The sequence below is a fragment of the Lissotriton helveticus genome, chromosome 1_1 (assembly GCF_964261635.1).
Source record: "Lissotriton helveticus chromosome 1_1, aLisHel1.1, whole genome shotgun sequence".
Lineage (NCBI taxonomy): Eukaryota > Metazoa > Chordata > Amphibia > Caudata > Salamandridae > Lissotriton > Lissotriton helveticus.
In genome coordinates this window covers 848,277,079-848,296,296 of record NC_136057.1, presented here as the reverse complement: position 1 = coordinate 848,296,296, position 19,218 = coordinate 848,277,079, and the positions used below count along the sequence as shown (strand labels likewise).

General features: G+C 43.4%; 1 protein-coding gene across 1 annotated transcript in view; it reads right to left on the bottom strand.

Moving 5' to 3' along the window:
• Positions 1-19,218, bottom strand: part of GNPTAB (N-acetylglucosamine-1-phosphate transferase subunits alpha and beta) — a 542,239-nt gene that overhangs the window by 149,417 nt on the left and 373,604 nt on the right. Inside the window, exon 15 of the mRNA XM_078675067.1 lies at positions 14,898-15,117. Within this exon, the coding sequence (XP_078531193.1) occupies positions 14,898-15,117 (220 nt within the window). The remainder of the gene's footprint in view (positions 1-14,897; positions 15,118-19,218) is intronic.

The window sequence follows — 19,218 nt, the reverse complement described above, 5'->3', positions numbered from 1 at the left end:
TATTGCAAGGAAGAAGGTCATTTCAAGTATAGTTGTCCTATTTTGTTACAACGTGCAAATGGTGCTTCTGGTGTAAGAGGTTGTGGTATTCAGCAAGCACCTAGAGGTAGAGGACGTGGAAACGTCCCCCAGAACACACGTCCCTTTCCACCCCAAAATTCTATGAATAGGTTCGATCAGCAGAACAACGCCTCTGACAGGACAGCTCAATACTACGTTGTTGATTACTATACAGAAGATGAGTATTTGGAGGGTAATGATTGCTAGGACAGCCATAGACAAAGAGAGGGAGTTGTTTCAGTTCCAGTAGATCAGAGTGGACCTTACGTTGAGGTGATTACATCAGGTGTGTCAGAGCCTTTTCTGTTGGATACTGGTGCTACAAAGAGTTCTATTATGCACTCCAAACTCCCTGGCGCACCTTTGTCTGGCGAAATGAACGTTTCTGTAGGTTTTTCTGGCGCCCCAGTTAGAAACTCGATTTCTGACCCTTTGTCTCTTTCTGTTGGTCCTTGCGAATTCGAAGCACCCCTCATTCTGACAACAGGTTGTGGTGAAAACTTGCTAGGATTGGATTTGTTAAAAAGATTGTATGCGACTTTGTACTGTTCTCCTTCAGGAGTACAACTTACTTTAGGCAAGAAAGTGGTTTCCCCCATGTATTTGTCGAGGGATAAACTGCCAGCAGAATTGTCGTTTCTTCCAGATATCCTTTGGGCCGCTGGTCCTAATGATGTGGGTCTTTTAGAAATTCCACCATATGTTGTAACATTGAAAGCCAATGTTCAAATGCCACGAATTCCACAATATAGGATATCTAGTGAGGGTGAAAAAGCTTTGCTAGCGATCGTTTACGAATTGATTGAAAAGGATGTGATTGAAGAAACACGAGGCAAAGTTTGCAATAGTCCAGTTCTGGCTGTTTTAAAACAAACTGACCCTTCTCAGCCACCTGTGTACAGATTCGTGATTGACCTTAGAGAGGTGAATAAAATAGTTGTGCCACAATTCCCAGTTGTCCCCGACATTACAACATTATTGACTATGATTCCAGCTTCTGCCTCTTGGTTTTCGGTGATTGACCTGAAGAATGCTTTCTTCAGCATCCTGATTGCTGAGGAGAGCAGGGATATTTTTTCCGTCAGTTTAGGAGGTCGCAGCTTCCGCTTTAAACGCGCTCCTCAGGGCTACTGTGAAAGTCCATCGATATACAGTCAAGCTCCAAAAACACAGCTTGATAGATTGTCCTACCTAAAGGTGCTGCTCTTGTACAGTATGTGGATGATTTGCTCATTGCTGCAGATACTGAGGAAATTTGTAAAAAGGCCACACTGTCATTATTGCGTCATCTGTGTGATCTTCATCACAAGGTGTCACTTTCCAAACTGCAATATTGCCGACAAGAAGTGACCTACTTAGGTCACCTCTTATCGAAGGAGGGAAGGAAACTGACCCCAGAAAGTATTCAGGCAATAGCGAAATTGAATGTGCCAGGAACACAGAGAGAAGTGCGTGCTTTCTTGGGCATTACATCGTACTGTAGACAGTGGATTCCGAATTTTTTGTTATTAGCCAAACCCTTGGTGGCATTAACGTGCAAAAATACACCCAAACCCATTCCTTGGTCTGAAGAGTGTCAGAAGAGTTTTCTCGAATTACGCACAGCATTGTGTTCGGCTCCTGTGTTAGGTACCCCCGACTACAGTAAGCCTTTCACATTGTATGTCCACGAGAAAGAGGGCTGTGCATTGTCTGTGTTGACTCAGTTGTTTGGAGGTAGGCAGCGTCCATGTGCCTATTTTTCGTCGACCTTGGATCTGGTAGCTAAAGCATTGCCAAGTTGTTTAAGGGCCACAGCAGCAGCAGCTGTTTCTAGTCGACAGTCTGCTGGTCTAGTAATGAATAATACACTAGTCGTGATGGTCCCACATGCAGTAGACACGTTGTTAAATAGAACCAAGACACAGCACTTAACTAGTGCTCGATTGTCCAGTTACGAATTGACACTGTTAGCGAGTCATGTACACATAAAAGGTGCAGTACCTTTAACCTAGCTACGTTGTTGCCAATTGCAGAGGAATCAGATGTTTCGGAACAGCACGATTGTTTTCTCAGAACAGAGGAAGAGACGAAAGGGAGAGTAGATCTATCCGATACTCCTCTTGCTGAATGTGATGGTACATTATGGGTGGATGGTTCATGCTTCAAGCTTCCGAATGGTGACACGACTGCAGCATATGCTGTCACGACTTTGCATACAGTTGTTGAAGCTGCACGTGTCCCACATAATTCGGCTCAAGCAGCAGAATTAATTGCACTCACGAGAGCATGTGTGTTGTCTAAAGGAATGAAAGTGACTATCTACACTGATAGTCAGTATGCATTTGGAGTGGCTCACAGTTTTGGACGATTGTGGAGAGAACGTGGGTTCCTGACTTCGCATGGAGCTAAGATTCAGCATGGTCAGTTGGTGAATGAGCTTCTTGAATCACTGACCTTGCCCCTGCAAATGGCGATTGTGAAATGTAGTGCTCACAAGAAGGTGACTGATGATGTTGGTCGTGGAAATGCATTTGCTGATGAGATCGCGAAAGAAACGGCAAAGAATGTAATAAGCCGAATTTATGTTGCAGGCCCTGCAAGATGGACTGGTGATGTTAGAATGTGTGAAGACACAATAGAGAGTGTGAAGTCCATCCAAGCTGAGTCCACAGAGAAAGAATTGAGCACGTGGAGAGAAAGTACGGGTAGAATGGATGCAAATGGTTGTTGGATTGAATTATCAGAGCGTCAGAGATGGTTGTTACCCGATGCATATGTGCTTGCAGTGGTTACAATGGCTCATGGAATGGCTCATATCAGCGTAAAAGGGATTTGCGAGTTGTTGGCCCCGGTATGGCAGAATTCAGGGATTCCCAAGTGTGCAGAGAATGTTGTCAAGAATTGCATGATATGTCTGAAGCACAATCCTGGTAGGGGAACCCCAACTCCAGCTGGTCATTTTGCACCTCCTACGTATCCGTTCGAGGTTTTGCAGCTAGATTTCATCCACATGGAGAGGTGCAACAACCTAAACTACGTACTTGTTGTTGTTTGTGCCTTCTCAAGATGGGTAGAAGCCTATCCCCTAAAAGACAATACTGCCTTGTCCACAGCAAAAGCCCTTGTGAAAGAGTACTTCCCCAGGTTTGGAATGCCTAGAATGGTCTGGTCTGATAATGGAAGTGAATTTGTGGGTCGTGTGATGAAGAGAGTGTGTGAAGGGCTAGGTATTCGGCAGAAGTTCCACGCTGCAAATCACCCCCAATCAGCTGGATTAGTAGAATGTTACAATGGCACTTTAAAACTTAAATTGGCCAAAATCCAAGCGAGCACAGGTCTTAAATGGCCTGATGCTTTACCCTTAGCACTCCTGTCCACCAGAATGACTGTGCATTCGCGAGTGAAACTCAGCCCTTATGAGATCGTTTTTGGCCGGCCAGCCAACATATGGGGAGTGCCTAGACCCACTAAGTTCAGCGAGCTTGAACACCCTGTTTTGCTTGATTATCTTTATGAATTGACGGCTAAATTGCATGTTTTGCATCAACAGGTTCACGACACCCTGCCTCCGGTCTCTGAGACTCCGGGTCACGCCATTGACCCTGGTTCCTGGGTTCTTGTCAGAAACTTTCAAAGAACGAAGAACGACCAGCCCAGGTGGACCGGACCTCACCTTGTCCTTCTTTCCACAAGATCAGCCGTTTGGGTGGAGGGGAAGGCCAACTGGGTCCACTGGATCCATTGTAAGAAAATCCCTTTTCCTCTGCCTCATGACCAGTGGGTCCAGAAGGGTGTCGCTGACCCAGAACCTAAAACAGTGCCACATGTCATCCCTTTTGATTTGCATGTAAAAGGAACTGACTCTGAACGAGAAAATGAAAACATTTTGCACAAGGCTGTGCCGCCATCCAATCGATTGAACACTGCAGAGTCTGAACTTTTGTTCCAGGATCAGACAATACCTGGAAAACAACGATATAATTTGAGACCGAGAAAAACGAACTAATAAAAAGCGATTTCTTTTGCAATCTGAGACCAAGATCCATGGACTAATAAACAGATATTTCTTTTTCCTCCCAAGTACTATTTTTGAAAGTGCAGCTCTCCCATCTAAGAAACTTGCTTATTTTTGTTTTTCGAACCGCCATCCGGGTTCCGCTGCTAGGGCCACGGTTGATTAAAGTCTTTGGGGTGCAGCTAACGACGATAGGTCGGTAGTTCTGGTTGGTCCAAGGGAGTTGCCCTAGACTGACAGAAGCATCCCTTAGCAGAGGCAACCTCCCACCGCGGGCAGCACTTTAGAGAGGATGGAGTTTCCCGATGTGGAGAGACCTGCCAAACGAACGATCTTTAAGCGCAGATTATGTAACGTGATGACAAAGAAAAGTTTTATAATATTGTGCATTTTTATGCTATTTAGTGTAATGGTATTTTTAATAAGTTATGTTTTATTTTCTTTTCGTGTAACATTTGCACCCACGGCATCACCCATACCTCCTCCTACTGTTTCCTCCCATTCTTTCCACCCTCTTCCTGACCATGAATCCAATAGGAGATTGGAGTTCATTAATAACTCCTTTGTTCAGCTCTAGCACCAACACCAACTCATAATGAACACAACTAACTGTTGGGTGTGCGGTCTTATGCCTCACACAACGGATAAAGGTATCCCTTATCTGGTCCTGCCATTCAGTCACAATGGTTCTGTATGGGCATATAGGACAATGTTCATATATGCACACGAAATCTACCCCCTACGTTCTAACAGACAATCCTAGAAAAAGTGCTCTAGTCAAGGGTATAGTAGACATGATTAAGGAAGGTATTTCTTATGAGACTATCCCGAGAGATGAGACACTGGTATACATAGGATGGAACATGACTGGATATGGAGCTACTCTGAGTGAGAAACAGCAAGCTAAGAGATCGTCCCCGATTTGGATTGTACCCCATCAGGGTCATCTGTGTCTGCAGAGTAATGGTACGAATCCCAGGGCTCAGTTAGGGAAGAGTATCTGCACTAAAACATATGTTTTCACAGCCCAGACTTCCCCCGCGTTCTTAGCAGCTAAGGGTACTTATTTCACCTGCCATGATAGAGCCTATACATGGTTGCCCCTTGACTTTTCGGGCTCATGTTTTGTTTCATTTCTGTTGCCCCCCACCTACACAGCAGCGGCAGATTACCACAGGACAAGGATAGTTAGAGGTGTCTTGAGTACAGAAGACACTGCAGGTCAAGAATTTGGGGACTTTGCAAAGGGTTTTCTGCCGTTCTGGGGATCCATGGCTAACAGCAGAAACATAAGGCAATTGACAAGGGTAGTTGAGTCCACCGTGATTGAAACTGCTGGTGCCCTTAGTAACTTGACTGCGGAGCTCCAGTCGGATCGACTTATGACCCTTCAGAACAGGTGGGGTATGCAGATTGATCCAATCGAGTTGCTGCGTTTTCATCCCAGATAACGCTCCAACAGTGTACCAGGCCATCTCCAAACTACATAAGATTTCCGAATCTATTCATGTGGATAAAGGAGATTGGTCATTAATGGGATGGTTCTGGGAACTGATATCCGCCTTGGGATGGAAAATTCTAATGGTCATTGGGATGGTCTTAGCCATTCTTTTCCTGTTCTGTCTATGCATACAGTGTGCTCCTGCAATATGTGGCCTTTGCGTTACATCATGTATAAGGAAGCCTGTATCAAGAGATGAACTGAGTACTAGAATGATGTTACAGCAACATCTCAATGACTTTAGGAATATAGATCTGGACTCAGATTAACATGAGGATAGATTAATTGCCTATGTAAGATCAAAAGGAGGGTTTGTGGTTCTGAAAATTCTGGACTCGTGTAATCATTCTGAACCCGAGAATTAAACTTCATCAAAACATGACGAATTTGGTATCAAAAGACCGAGAATGACGAACACACCATGTATAAATATTTTCAGCATATTCGAGTGACGATTTCACCTCGAAATCGTCATTTGCGTTCTGAACCCTTGGCTTCCATTTATGTGTTGCCCTTTACATAGGCCTTAATCCAGCTGAATTCAATTCCACAAAGACACATACTCCTTAATCGACTTTCCTATGACCTGTGCAAGTTGGAACCATTGCCCCAGGCCGAACTCGTTAGGTCAGTTCCCCTCCCAGTGGCCGAACAAGATAGCATCAAGGCTCAACAAGCCATAAAACCATTTCAGCGCGCACACCTGCCGTATCTTGTTCTCATCTGTCTCTACTCTTTTTGCTTCACTTACTTTATGGTGGGGAGGTGCCTATTTTATTGGGGGTCCACCGATATCTGATGAAATGTTGGGCCCTGCCGGGTGATTTGTTGTGGGCAGCACGACGTGAAATATGTACATGTCATCATGACTCTGCTTTTCCTTTTGTAACAAAGAATTGTAAATGATATACTGCAAATTCGAAGAATGTTTGCCTGAAGCTGAATATTCTGTATAAAAAGAGAAGCCTGACTTTGTAAATTCGAGCAGTCTCATGAGAATATACTTCCCCGTGTGTTGTACTTCTAGGACACTTGTTACCTTGGTTGCAGCCAATAAATCGATCCTTGACTTCACCTAGAAGACTCTGAGTTTCTGTGGTCTGAATCAGGAAGAACCCGAGGTCTCTGGGTATACCCTGACACCGCTGGGTTGCCGGTTCTGTGCCGGTTCTTAAAAACCCAGTACCTCACTCTCTACATAATTTCAAGCATACACAGGTGGGCTCCCACTTCGCTTTCAATCATATATCCCTTTGCCCCCAGCCAATGGATTTTTCAGTTATTTGGGGGATACTCAGGACATCAAATTAATGGGGACAAGTCCCTTCTGTTTGTGCTCTCTAATGGTCTTAAATACCTAGGTATAATCATTGCTAGGACGGAAACAGGATTTATGGAAGGAAACATGCTGCTCCAAATGGAATGCCTTAGGCGAGATGTCGCCCACTGAAGGACACTGCCGATCTACCTAATGGGGAGAGAAGTCTTATTTAAAATGATGACACTGCTGCATATGCTATATGTTCTCCAAAACACCCCGTATCAAGTACCTGAAAGATACTTCAGGGTAGTGGATGGCGAACTGTGGAAAATACTGTGGGATGGGGTGGGGCAAGAATTGTACTGACCAACCTTCAGAGAGGGGTGTACGAGGGTGGCCTTGCCATACCAGATCTCCAAAAATATTACTGAGCATATTAACTCATGACGATTAACGGCTGGATATTTGTGGACAGAAACAACCCGGCGTACCGGGTAGATCACTGGGTAATGGGGACTAGCGGATATCCAGTAGTGTTATATCGGAGGGCGGAGAGGAAACGTATGCCCCCACACACGGAGACTGTGTTGGAGGTGTAGATGAGGGCTAACAAATTCCTCGATGGGATAATATATTGACTGAACAAACCCCACTATGGGAGAGTGATTATGCTAAGGGAGGAGGGCAAATTACAGGGCTTTGTTAAGTGGAACCTGCTAGATATAGCACACCTCAGTAACGTATAGAGGGGTCAGGCAATAATTCCGTTAGAAGATCTCCAAAAGGAATACCAGTTGGCTGACACAAAGATATAGGTATATATCGCTGGGACATGCATTAAGTAGACGCATGAGAGAAGGGGAACGAATCGCTGAATATAGTCCACTAGAGGACGTTCTCATACTTGACCCTATCCCAGAAAAGGCATATCCTGCACATATAGGAAGATTATCAATAATTCCACCAATCCGCTAAGGACCTTACGGGAGACCTGGGAGGCCAATCTTGGTTTACTAGAAGATGATGACTGGGTGGAGGCCATACAGAGCCCAAGAGATGTAGCAATCAGGGTGAGATTTAGACTAATACAATTAAGAATTCTCAATAGGTCCTATTCTACTAGCACAATCATGTATAAGTTAGGGCGCACTCCTACGGATCGTTGTATACAGGGCTGCAATCAAAAAGGTATCTTTTGCCACATTATCTGGGAGTGTACAGCCATACAACAATTTTGGGGAAGGGTGGTACGAGTAATGTCAGGGTGACTGGACAGACCATCCCTGGAGGCCAGATGGCACATACTGTGTGTAACGGGGGACCAGGCATGGTCGAAATATCAGAAAATCTGGTTATTAGAAGCGGCGATGGTGGCCAAGAGAAACATTGCCAGGGTGTGTAGGGCTGCCCCTCCCTCGCTTGGTGCTGTGCAGCAGAAAAGACAGTATATGAGATCAGGGGTTGCCCCAAAAAATGGGAGAATGTGTGGAACCAATGAGAGACATACAGGAATCCGTCAAGGAGGCGAGGGAGGGTGGGAAGATAGGTACTTGGAGCTGGGTGGGGACGGTCACCCTAGAATAATAGGGAGGGAGAGTGAAGATCCGTTATGATTGCTGCAACAAAATTATAGAATCTGATGTAAAGGTGACTGTATTTAAACCTCCAGGCGTTTGTTGATGTAACATTGTACACTGCAACTGATGCATGTTTAATAAAAAAGTTTGGAATAAAAACCGGCTTTGTTAACAAGCTTCACTATTCTCAACATTTTTAGACCTGAGCATTCCCGTCCTCCACCTCCTCCTTTCACTTCTACTCAACAACAATAATGTTGACACTACAATCACCCTCAGCAACTTAAAGTAAAAGTTCTGCTATCTACCCACTCATTTAGGAACAGCGCCAGTCCTGCTAACCCACTGCAGTTTCCTGCCCTTGAATGTTTCTGAATTCACATCAGTTTATCTCATCATCAGTCTTCATCCATTCACAGAAAATTGGAGTTTCCTCCTCTGCTTCCTCTTTCCTCAACCATTCCAGAAAAAATCTCTAAAGAACAGCTAACCCCTTACCACCGATACCCCTCCCAAATTTGCATGTTCACCCTCTCAACACCTTCTTTAAAATCTCTTTAACTAAACTGACATAAATGGTTTCAAAATGAAGCTACCAGAGCATCATTCATCTCCCTTCTTGATCCTTTTGGTCCATGCTCATTCACTGTGTGCCATTTTCTTCATCCAACACCAACATGTAACGCATAACAGAGGTCATCTTCTCGACACTGTCTTTAGTAATATTAACGACATTACAGTGGAGCCCCCCATCCCTTTACCTTGGACGGATCATTTTGTGATACCTTTCATCTGGCGCACAAACACCCTCCCCTCTGCCCACTGTCTCGCCAAACACCAAGCTAGGAAATGGTCCTCTCTTTCCCTCCCTGCATGGGAAGCTGCTTTGGCTAGAGACCCCCCTGGGAAGGTGATGCACGCCAATATAGCAGCCAACAATTTCGACGGCTGGATCACCTCCTCACTTGATATGGTTCTTCCTGTTCAAAACAATAATCTTACAAAAAAAACAAAAGCTGCTCCATGGTACACACCCGCACTTAAGATCATGAAATTAGCCTGTCGTAAGCGGGAGAGAGCTTGGAGACAGGACTACTCCCAAACCAGGAAGGATGAATATAGAGCCAATATTAGGCTCTATAAACAGGAGATAAAACTAGCACAAACCTCCTTTTACGACAGCAGAATTCAAGCAGCCGCCAATGTCCCTAGGGAAATTTTTAAAATTATGAAATCCCTCGTTTCCCCTCCTGCCGAATGCCCCGATACTGAGGGTGCTCAAAACCGCTGCAACGATTTGGCTAACTTCTTTTCTCAAAAGATTCTAACAATATACTCCTCATTCGGGGATGCCAATAATGAGCTGGAACCCTGCACCCCCCCAACCTCCGATGCCTTAGCTTCTTGTAGGCTAGACACAATTCCACTCTTGGATGCTCCGGCACTAGATAAACTGACTGCTAAAGTCACCTCTGGATCTCCCAACGATCCAGCACCCCCACAAACTCTCAAATTGGCTATGGATTTGATCCGCCCCATCATATTGGATGTTCTTAACACCTCCATCTCCTCCAAATCCGTTCCCCCGCCATGGAAGTGCGCAATGGTAAGCGCGCTGCTGAAAAAGCCCAATCTTGACCAAAGTAACCTTGCAAACTACCGTCCCATTTCCCTGCTCCCCTGGTTGAGCAAACTGCTTGAGAGGCACGTAAATAACACCTTAACGAACTATCTGGAGTCAAACAGTCTCCTGCGTGCCTCTCAGACAGGGTTTCGTCCGCTACATGGGACAGAAACTGCTCTTCTAGCGGTCACGGAAGAAGCAAGAGCTGTGCTGGATCAGGGTGGGAAAGTCGCCATTATCCTATTGGACCTGAGTGCCGCGTTCGACACGGTTAACCATGTCACGTTGTTGCAACGACTGACGGACATGGGCGTGTCGGGCGCGGCCCTGGAATGGCTGACGTCCTTCTTGACCGACTGGTTTTTCCAGGTCTTTGAGGGTGAGGCAGTGTCCCCTAAACATCCACTCAGGTGTGGGGTTCCTCAGGGCTCCTCCCTGAGCCCCACCCTGTTCAATGCCTACATGGAGCCTCTAGACAGGATAGTCCAACCCTTCGGTGTGCGTATTGTCACCTACGCGGACGATACCCAACTGGCGGTCTCTTTAGACCACGCGGAGGGTTCGTCCCACACCTTAGGTCCCTGTCTGGAGGCGGTCGCCAGATGGATGCAATCCTCCTGTTTAAAACTTAATGGGGAGAAGACGGATGTCATCCTGTTGGGGAATTCTTCCCCCTCCGCTTTTGCATCCATCTGGCCACCATGTCTGGGTGAGCCCCCCACTCCCAAGCCCCAGATAAAAAGCCTGGGGATCTGGTTCGACTCAGCCTTGAACTTCTCGGTACAAGCCACTAAGATAGCAGCCACCTATTTTGGGTTGATGAGGATGTTGCGGAAGGTGCTCCCCCTGCTTCCTTTTCAGGCTAGGAGGATCCTGGTCCAGGCCCTGATATTATCGCGCCTGGACTATGGGAACGCTCTTTTTATGGGAGCCCCTTCCTTTGTTATTCAAAAGCTCCAAGTCACCCAAAACAGTGCGGCCCGCCTTCTCCACAATTTTCCTTGCTGGCAGTCAGCTAGGAATGCCTTAAGAGAACTCCATTGGCTCCCTATTGCAGCGAGAGTACAGTTCAAGGCTATGTGTATTCTACACAAGGCCTTCCATCACACTGGCCCCGCAATTCTACAGACCTTGGTCACCCCCTATGTTCCTTTGCGTTCCCTCCGCTCTGGCTCCCTCCAGCTGGCCACCTCCGTCAGAGTCAAGAAGGCTCGATGGGGTGGCCGCTCCTTTTCACACACCGCGGCCAGGCTCTGGAACGCCCTCCCCTTATCCCTCCGGGAAACCACTAACCATCTTTCCTTCAGGAAAACTCTTAAAACACACTTGTATGCGAAAGTACGCTGATCTGCCCTGAGCCCGCGCTAATAAAGTGTCAGTCATGAGCGCTACGAGGCCTCCGGGTAGATAGCGCTATACAAGTGTAATTTAATAATTTAATAATAACACCTCTTTCTTCACTCTCCTTCCCACATACCTCAATTAACTAATTCCTCCCTGTTTTCTCTCTTTCTGTACTCGATTCAACACCATCCTCTCTGAAGCCATCAAGTACCTTGGCCTACATCTTTCTTTTTATGATATAATAAGCATGGTTGAGCCTACTTTTCTTCAAGACAGCTATAGCATTTTGGTTTTGTTGCTTGCTGGCAGTGTATCAGACTCAGTCGAAGTGCGGGAGATACCAAAACGTATTTGTAACATGTAGTTGAAAATGGTACCCCCCCACAGCCCCCATTGTCATCTTGCTATGAGGAGTCTCACATATGTTAAAAGTGATAATTATAACCACAGGGGCAGGCAGACCTTCCATCTACTGGGCTGCTCAGTAAATTCAATTTGGTGCCCATAACTGTGTTGCTGATCTGAACCCAACAAGGCCAGCAAGTGCTTGCGGGCAACAATGCTCTGAGCACAAAATGATCAGTCACTACAGATGTAACCTTCTTCAGCATGTTGGACATGATAAATGTACAGCAGTTCTAACTAATTCAAACCAGCATTCTCTTCTATTCAGACTTGAGAATTTGAGAAGAAGCTTGAAAACTATACTCTCTTTCCAGCTATGGGACTGCTTCAAACTAAAAAGAGCAGTTTATATTAACAAACTGGTGTGCAATCTTCTAACCCCCAAAACCAAATTAGTAATGAAAAATAGCCACTGGTACTCAGTATCACTGGACTTCAAAAGTAGGATATGTAGGCCACCTGATGGTGAGTGTGGCAGAAACTATAGTGACATGCACCTCGAGGCTAGGACCAAACCTGTAGATAACGTAGAGATCCTCAATCAGTGCTGTGCTATTGCACAAAAAGAATGTGTTCACAGCAAAGGAGCTACCTACCACAATGAGGACACCACTCCAGCAGACAAATGCACTCTGAATCAGACACGAATTAGAGATAGCACAAGCTAGCGTTTTCTGGCAGGAAAGGAATATATAATCACCAGGAGAGACATCGCTAGGAACTGGCAGTCCCCGGCCGTCCTAGGATGGGAAAAAGGGATGGACTATAGGTTGCAAGGCAGAGAGAGAAATTTACAGCAGAAGAGGATATGCCTCCAAACAATGGAAGATTTGGGGCAGAGGGTTTTCTGGGCTGTGCTTGACAAAGTTTAACCATTACTTAATGTTATATTTTGTCATGTATTATCGACGGGGTTTGAGGTACCCTATAAGGTATGCTTATTCTCCACTGTTGATTGCTTTATCTTATTGTTCTTTGATGATGCTTTATCATATGGAATGGACATTTGGAGAGAAGTAAAAAAGTACTTACTGGATGGAATTTCTCCCTGTCCTCTCTCCACGACCACATGAGTCAACCAATTGCGTTCCCCGCCACAGACATTTAAACATCGTTCTGTCATAAGCCTCACCTTGATCTATCCAGCTACAACGGCATTGATAAAGGCAACCGCCGAAATGCGTCTGCCAGGAGCTGTGACTGAGGACATTGTTTTAATTACTTGTGCAACTTTGTGGCAATAAATTTACCGCTCAGCAACTCCAGCATGTGCCTGACCCGTTTTTAAAGTGAAGCGGGATTGGTGAAATATATAGATATATATATATATCTCAAAAAAGATAGCATGAGCAGCAAACCAATTTCCAATCCAGCTAACTATCACAAAAACAAGACAAGGCACAGAATAGTGGATCATTGTTATGAGTTTGAATCAATGCACAAACACTGACTGTGCACCAACACACTGTTCTGCCTAGCAAAGCATTGAGCTTAGGGTCTGTGCTCTGTGTGTTGAGAGTGCAGTTTGAGGAAACCCTCACCACCAGAAAGCTCCTGCGTTTGGAACAACCATGGAGCTTACCAGGGATTGCATATTCAGCTGTCTTTTCTCTTGTTGGAACACTGATTTGTCACCCAGTCCAGAGAATTTGGTATCGCAGTCACTGGCTATTCCCGACTGTCCTGCTTTGGAATTAATTATCTATGATGTACTATTCTTCATAAACACAGCCATCTAACAATTTGGTTTATCTATTAGGATATGAGCCCCTGTAAATCTTGACACTAAAATCCAGGCCCATTTTAAGATGACCAACACCCTTGCATACCAACCACAAATTCCTTTGGGGACTCTAAGGATACAGCGAATCCTAAGCAATGATCAGTCGACATGCAGCAACTCATATACATTTCTCCAACTGTAATGAGTGTCTGAAGGCACAAGGGCAAAGGAAAGACAATCAGCTAACTTTCTAAAGGGTGAAAATTTCTACCATTAAATGGATACCTTTTGGTTGGGTTTTAGGACAACAATTTTGAGACAAACCCTTGAGTTAATCTGGCAAATCCTAATGCTGCTATCTAGAGAACCAGACAAGTAAGCCGCATACAAGAGTAGACTATACTACACGCTGACTCTCTTGTAGTAACAGAAATTCTTGTTCAAACAGCCGAATGTTTCCAAGTGATTGTGATAATGACCTAAAGAATGTGTAGCTGATTTAGCCTTCACTGTTTTTGAGTTTAATACTTATGTCTGGACTTGCCCCACAAAGATGCTCAGATCTTCATGTTGGTTCTACTGCATCTTATTTTGAATGTGAATAAAGGTGAATACATTTTAGGGATAACACCACAGACTCAACACTGACCTTGATCATATTCACAATATATTTTGATGATTTAAAGTGCACTGGGTTTTAAGTTTAACGAGTATTATCATGCTTTGATGTCAACAGTCTGCCCAGAGACTAACACATTTTAGTTTCTGTACTGCAAAGCTGAGATTTTGTGCAAGTCATTCGTAATTTATATGTATTCATGTATTTTTAAATATCCAATTCAACAATGAATTTATTGTATGCGAGTACTTTGTTATACTATATGAGCTCTAAATCTACTACCGCCTCAAAAAGTGAGTGAGGAGTCTGGGTTAACTTACTGCAGAAATGGACATGCGACAATGGAGATAAACTATTACATCCACCAAGGATACCGAACGTGCTCTTTAACTATGCCTGGACCCAGAGCCAATTATCTGCAGCATTTGTTTTTATAAGTACTGTAATGGAAACACACACCCACACGCAAAAATACAGGGCACAAGAGCTCTAGTGTGTTAGCATAATTGTTTGACGAGATGTACTTGTTAAAGTAATAGGTGGTAAGGTCATAGGAAAAACTTACAACAAAGTGTTATAGTCCGAATTAACAGAATTCATATAACAGCAAAGTACATTTATTTATTACCATTGACAAGTTATAATGTATGTGTACTTACTTTATTAGTTGTGTTACTGTCATTCAAGTTAACTAGATTCTATTGCAAAAATTCTCCTTCTACACTTTACTACTAATAAAAAACATACCTATGACGTTCTCTGCATTTCTAAAACAAAAAAACTCACCTGCAAACTTAATGGAAGTTCGTGGATCCTTGTTGCCAAAGTACGAATCTCGCGGTCAGACAATATGCCTGATCCATCTGTATCAATATCATCAAAAACCTTTGAGATGTTTAGCTGCTCAATGGCACTCATCAAATAGTAGAAATAGGAAAAGGCAAACTGCATGTCTTCAGCGTGGCGAACCTTATGAGCTGATGTTTTGTCAAATTCGTCAGGGTACCTGTAAATCAGAAGTTTGGTCAGAAAGCACATAATGATAAATAAACTAAGCAAATCAGACATTTTTATTGGATATTCTATCATTTTGAACAAACTGGAATAATTTTACTAATCAATAAATTCATGGTGCTCAGAAATCCGAACGTCGAAGGAAAGAGTTCAAGGCTGAATCAATTGTACAAGATGTGTGGAAAAACCCAAACCTCCAGCATTTTTCCCTGGACACACAATGCCAGTGCTTAGTGGACTCCTCCAAGTAACACCATCAGGAGACTAGGTACAAATTCACCACAGTTCCTTCTTTAATTAATGTTTCACCCTAATCAAAAGCCTCACACAAGCACAAATATGATGTCCGATACTTCCCTTTTTTCCATAGAATAAGTAGTCTCTTAAAATTAATTAACACCTCTTTGCATACATATATTTGTAACTCGCTCCAAGATGTCTCCCCAAATTAACAAGTGATTCTTGTAATATTGTACCCAGAGCATCATTATCAATGTCTAGTATCAACTAATGTATGTTGTTTTTCTTATCTATCATAATAAAAAATTCAATAAAACCCTTTGAACAAAACAACTCTAGTACCATGCCCTACATCTAGATTTCCATACAGATAGAATGATGCATTTCCCGCCCCTATAAGTATTTGTACTAATACAAGAGTACATAGTTTACATAACGCCATTAAAGTTTTATGTGATACCAACAGTGATGTCATCAATGAAGTCACTTATTTTGTGATCTGTGATATAATGTGTGAGGCAAACAGGAATGCGCTGAGGAGGCCCTAAGGCTGCACACCAAAATATATTGAAGGAATTTTGGCTTTTTTTATCATAACAATAAGCCTCTTTAACTGGAGGATTATGAGTGTTTTAAGGTATTTTTACTTACTGCTCTGATTAATAACTGAACCTAGTAGACAATCACAATTTCCCTCAATAAATATTTCCAGTGAATTATTGGGGTCTGCAAAAAGATATTATAACACTTTCTTGGAGGTTGCTTTATCTTGATCCCTCAACAGCCAGTGAACATAGACCTCAGCATCATCTACTGTGGATGCTCAGCATAGCCTGTGAATGTCTTAAAAGAGCCCTCCTAATACCGCTACTCTCTGTGCCTACTCTGCCTAACACCAAGGCCCACTCAGTCTAATCTCGGCCTGGGACTTGTGACCTCCAGATACAGGGCACAGCCACACTCTGCATCTAATCGACATACCCCCAGTGTTCACATGGCATGGTCTTTATTCATGCTCTTGTACCTTAAGCATAGGTTGTGGGCCAATGGATCCAAGCAATGACCTTCAGCAGTAACCATTTCTGTAAATCCATCTATACCCTCTTCCTTCTTGATTCATCTGCACATATCCTTTCAAAACCTAGACATTTATAGGGCAAATTTCTGAATGGAGTCAGAATTGTAAGCAATAAAAAAATATTTCTAGACCTGGCTGCACTACTAAAATGTAAAACAATAGCAACCAGTAGGGAGGTCTAGTGATGTTAGACCACACCATGCGAGCACAGCAGAACAATACCAACACAGTCAGATTTAGGATGACTATGATATGCAGGTTTATAGGGGAAAGGGGCATACATGTCAGTAGTTTCTAGAGGAAAGGGAAAAAGGTGCATAATGATTAGTGCAACTTAAGTGGGGTTCATGGACTTCATGCCCAAATTTAGCCATGTCTTCTTTGGGGGCATGCAATGGAGGTATGACAGCATTTTTATCCCTTCTAGGAATCCGCCTTGGGGTGGGGTTTGCAACATCATTTGGGGTTTGTGAACGAACAAATGGCTAATGAAGACTCAACACCACCTCTTCTCAGCAAATCAAATTTCGAGGGCTGATTACAGTTTTAGTTTGTGAACTGATTCACAAACCCAAATGCCAAGACCTCTTCAATTTTCAAAACAAATGGAATATGCATGCACCGCGACCCAAAATTGCCGCCTGATATCGGAGCTCCGCATCGCGTCGGACTCCGTGACTTACTTTCAGCAATTTAAGTGCTCCTACATTCGTCATGCCTGAAGATTATTGAATCGGAACACCTCCCAGACAGAAGTCTGCCTTTTCCACCCTTTGTTTGCCAGATTCCCTGCAGAAATATGTAGGCGAATTTTTACTCGTTTTTTGGGCACCATTTTGATTTTCTCATCAGCACTTTCTCCTCAAGTTACTCCTCATGGTGTGCTGAATTATTCTTTTTTTTTTACATTCCTTCAATTGTTTCACCTTTTTCTTTACTGGAGTTTTTTCAGCAATAGACACTTTGAAAACTACTGAGTTGGCTGTTCATATGAGGTATTTTTTCTTGTAATTTCTATAATGCCTTTCTTATTACCCATCACCTGGTTGTTTTGTACTCTGTTTAATGGGTAGGAGCACATTTCTACTTCACTCCACTAGGAAGCAGTTGTCCAATGTTATGGTATCTGATTGTGCTACCTTCTCAGCTCCCATTGCTTCCTAAATATCTACAGTTGCGGTCGGAACACGCTCCTCCTCCACAGCTCTAGTGACCATGGAAGCTAAGTCTCAATCTCCTTCCGCCAATGCCAAGAGACTTAAACAGGACACTCCTTTTCCTCCTAAAGCTGTCTCTCCGGTCTCTCTGGATACTGTTCTGGAGGAAATCCGCGCTCTCCGACCTCTCATTGAGGAAACAAATTCTCGCCTTCAGAACATGGATAACAAATGGTCCTCAATGAAATCTTGCCTCATGGTGGTGAAACAGCAGCTTAATGTGGTACAAGACTCTTCTTCCAGAATTTCCTCTTTGGAGAAAGAGGTTTTCCAATTGAGAAGGGCAATCGAGGACCATGAAAATAGAAATCGTAGCAACAACCTCTGTATTTATGGCCTTTCAGAAGGCCTTGAAGATGCTGATCCTGTTGCGTACTTTACTTCCTTTTTACCACAGTTCTTGAGCCTTCCCTCTTCCACCAAACTGAACATACAACACGCTCATAGACTGGGTCCTCGTCTATCTTCTTCTGCGGCAACTTCCAAACCCATGGAGTGATACTTACAATTCACGGATCTCCTACAAGTCCTAACTGCAGCAAAAACCAAAAAGCAGCTAACGTGGCTTGGCACCAAGGTATTCCTCTCTCAAGACGTGTCTTCAGCCACCGCCAAATGTCGCAAGGAATTACTTCAATCCCTCGGTTCACAACATTGTTTATTCCATCCATGCCTCTTTAAAGTCACTTTTCTCAACAAGACTTCCACTTTTGAGGATCCGGTTGACCTTCGAAGATTTATCCAGTCACACTCCACCTCTTCCTTTTTTCTTATTTGCCTTCTTTTTCATCTGTCTTTTTGTCTTTTCCACTCCATGCATTCGTTTCTATCATCTTAAAATCTCCCTGTCCTTCTATTTTCTTCCCTTTCTCTATCTTTATCTCTTACTTCATCTTTTTATTATTGCATATTTCTTTATATATTGTTGATGGTTTTGCATTCAGTTATTTCCTGGAATGTGAAAGGTTTTATTAACCCAATTAAGAGACATAGAATACTCTGCCATCTTGCCTCTTATAACCCTGATTTGGTTCTTTTACAAGAGACCCACCTTGCAGAATGTGAGGCGTTAAAATTTAAAAAAAATCTGTTTTATTATCTCCTTCTTATAAGAAAAGCAGTGTTATCATTTTATGTCACAAAAAGTTGAACTGTAAAGTTATTTCGCAAGAGACTGATGCAGAAGGAAGATGGTTGTTAGCTAAGCTGTTAATTAATAACATTTCTTTAACCGTATTCAATGTTTATAGCCCTACTCATCCTGATTGTTCCTTTTGGCCTGTGATTACGCAGAAATGCGTTCAGTTTAGAGATGATTACTTTATACTAGGAGGCGATTGCAATCAAGTTGTTGATCCCTTTATTGACCGTAAATCTCAGGTTCGCTTCATTCCCCATAAAACTCAAACAATTTTTTGACTCCTGGAGACTTTCTCACCCGGATACTCTTGACTTCTCTTTTTTCTCCTCCTCACAACTCTCTCTCATTTAGATTATATTTTTCTCTCTCAATCTCTTTCTCAAAACGTGTTATCTTCCTCTATTGAACCTATTATCA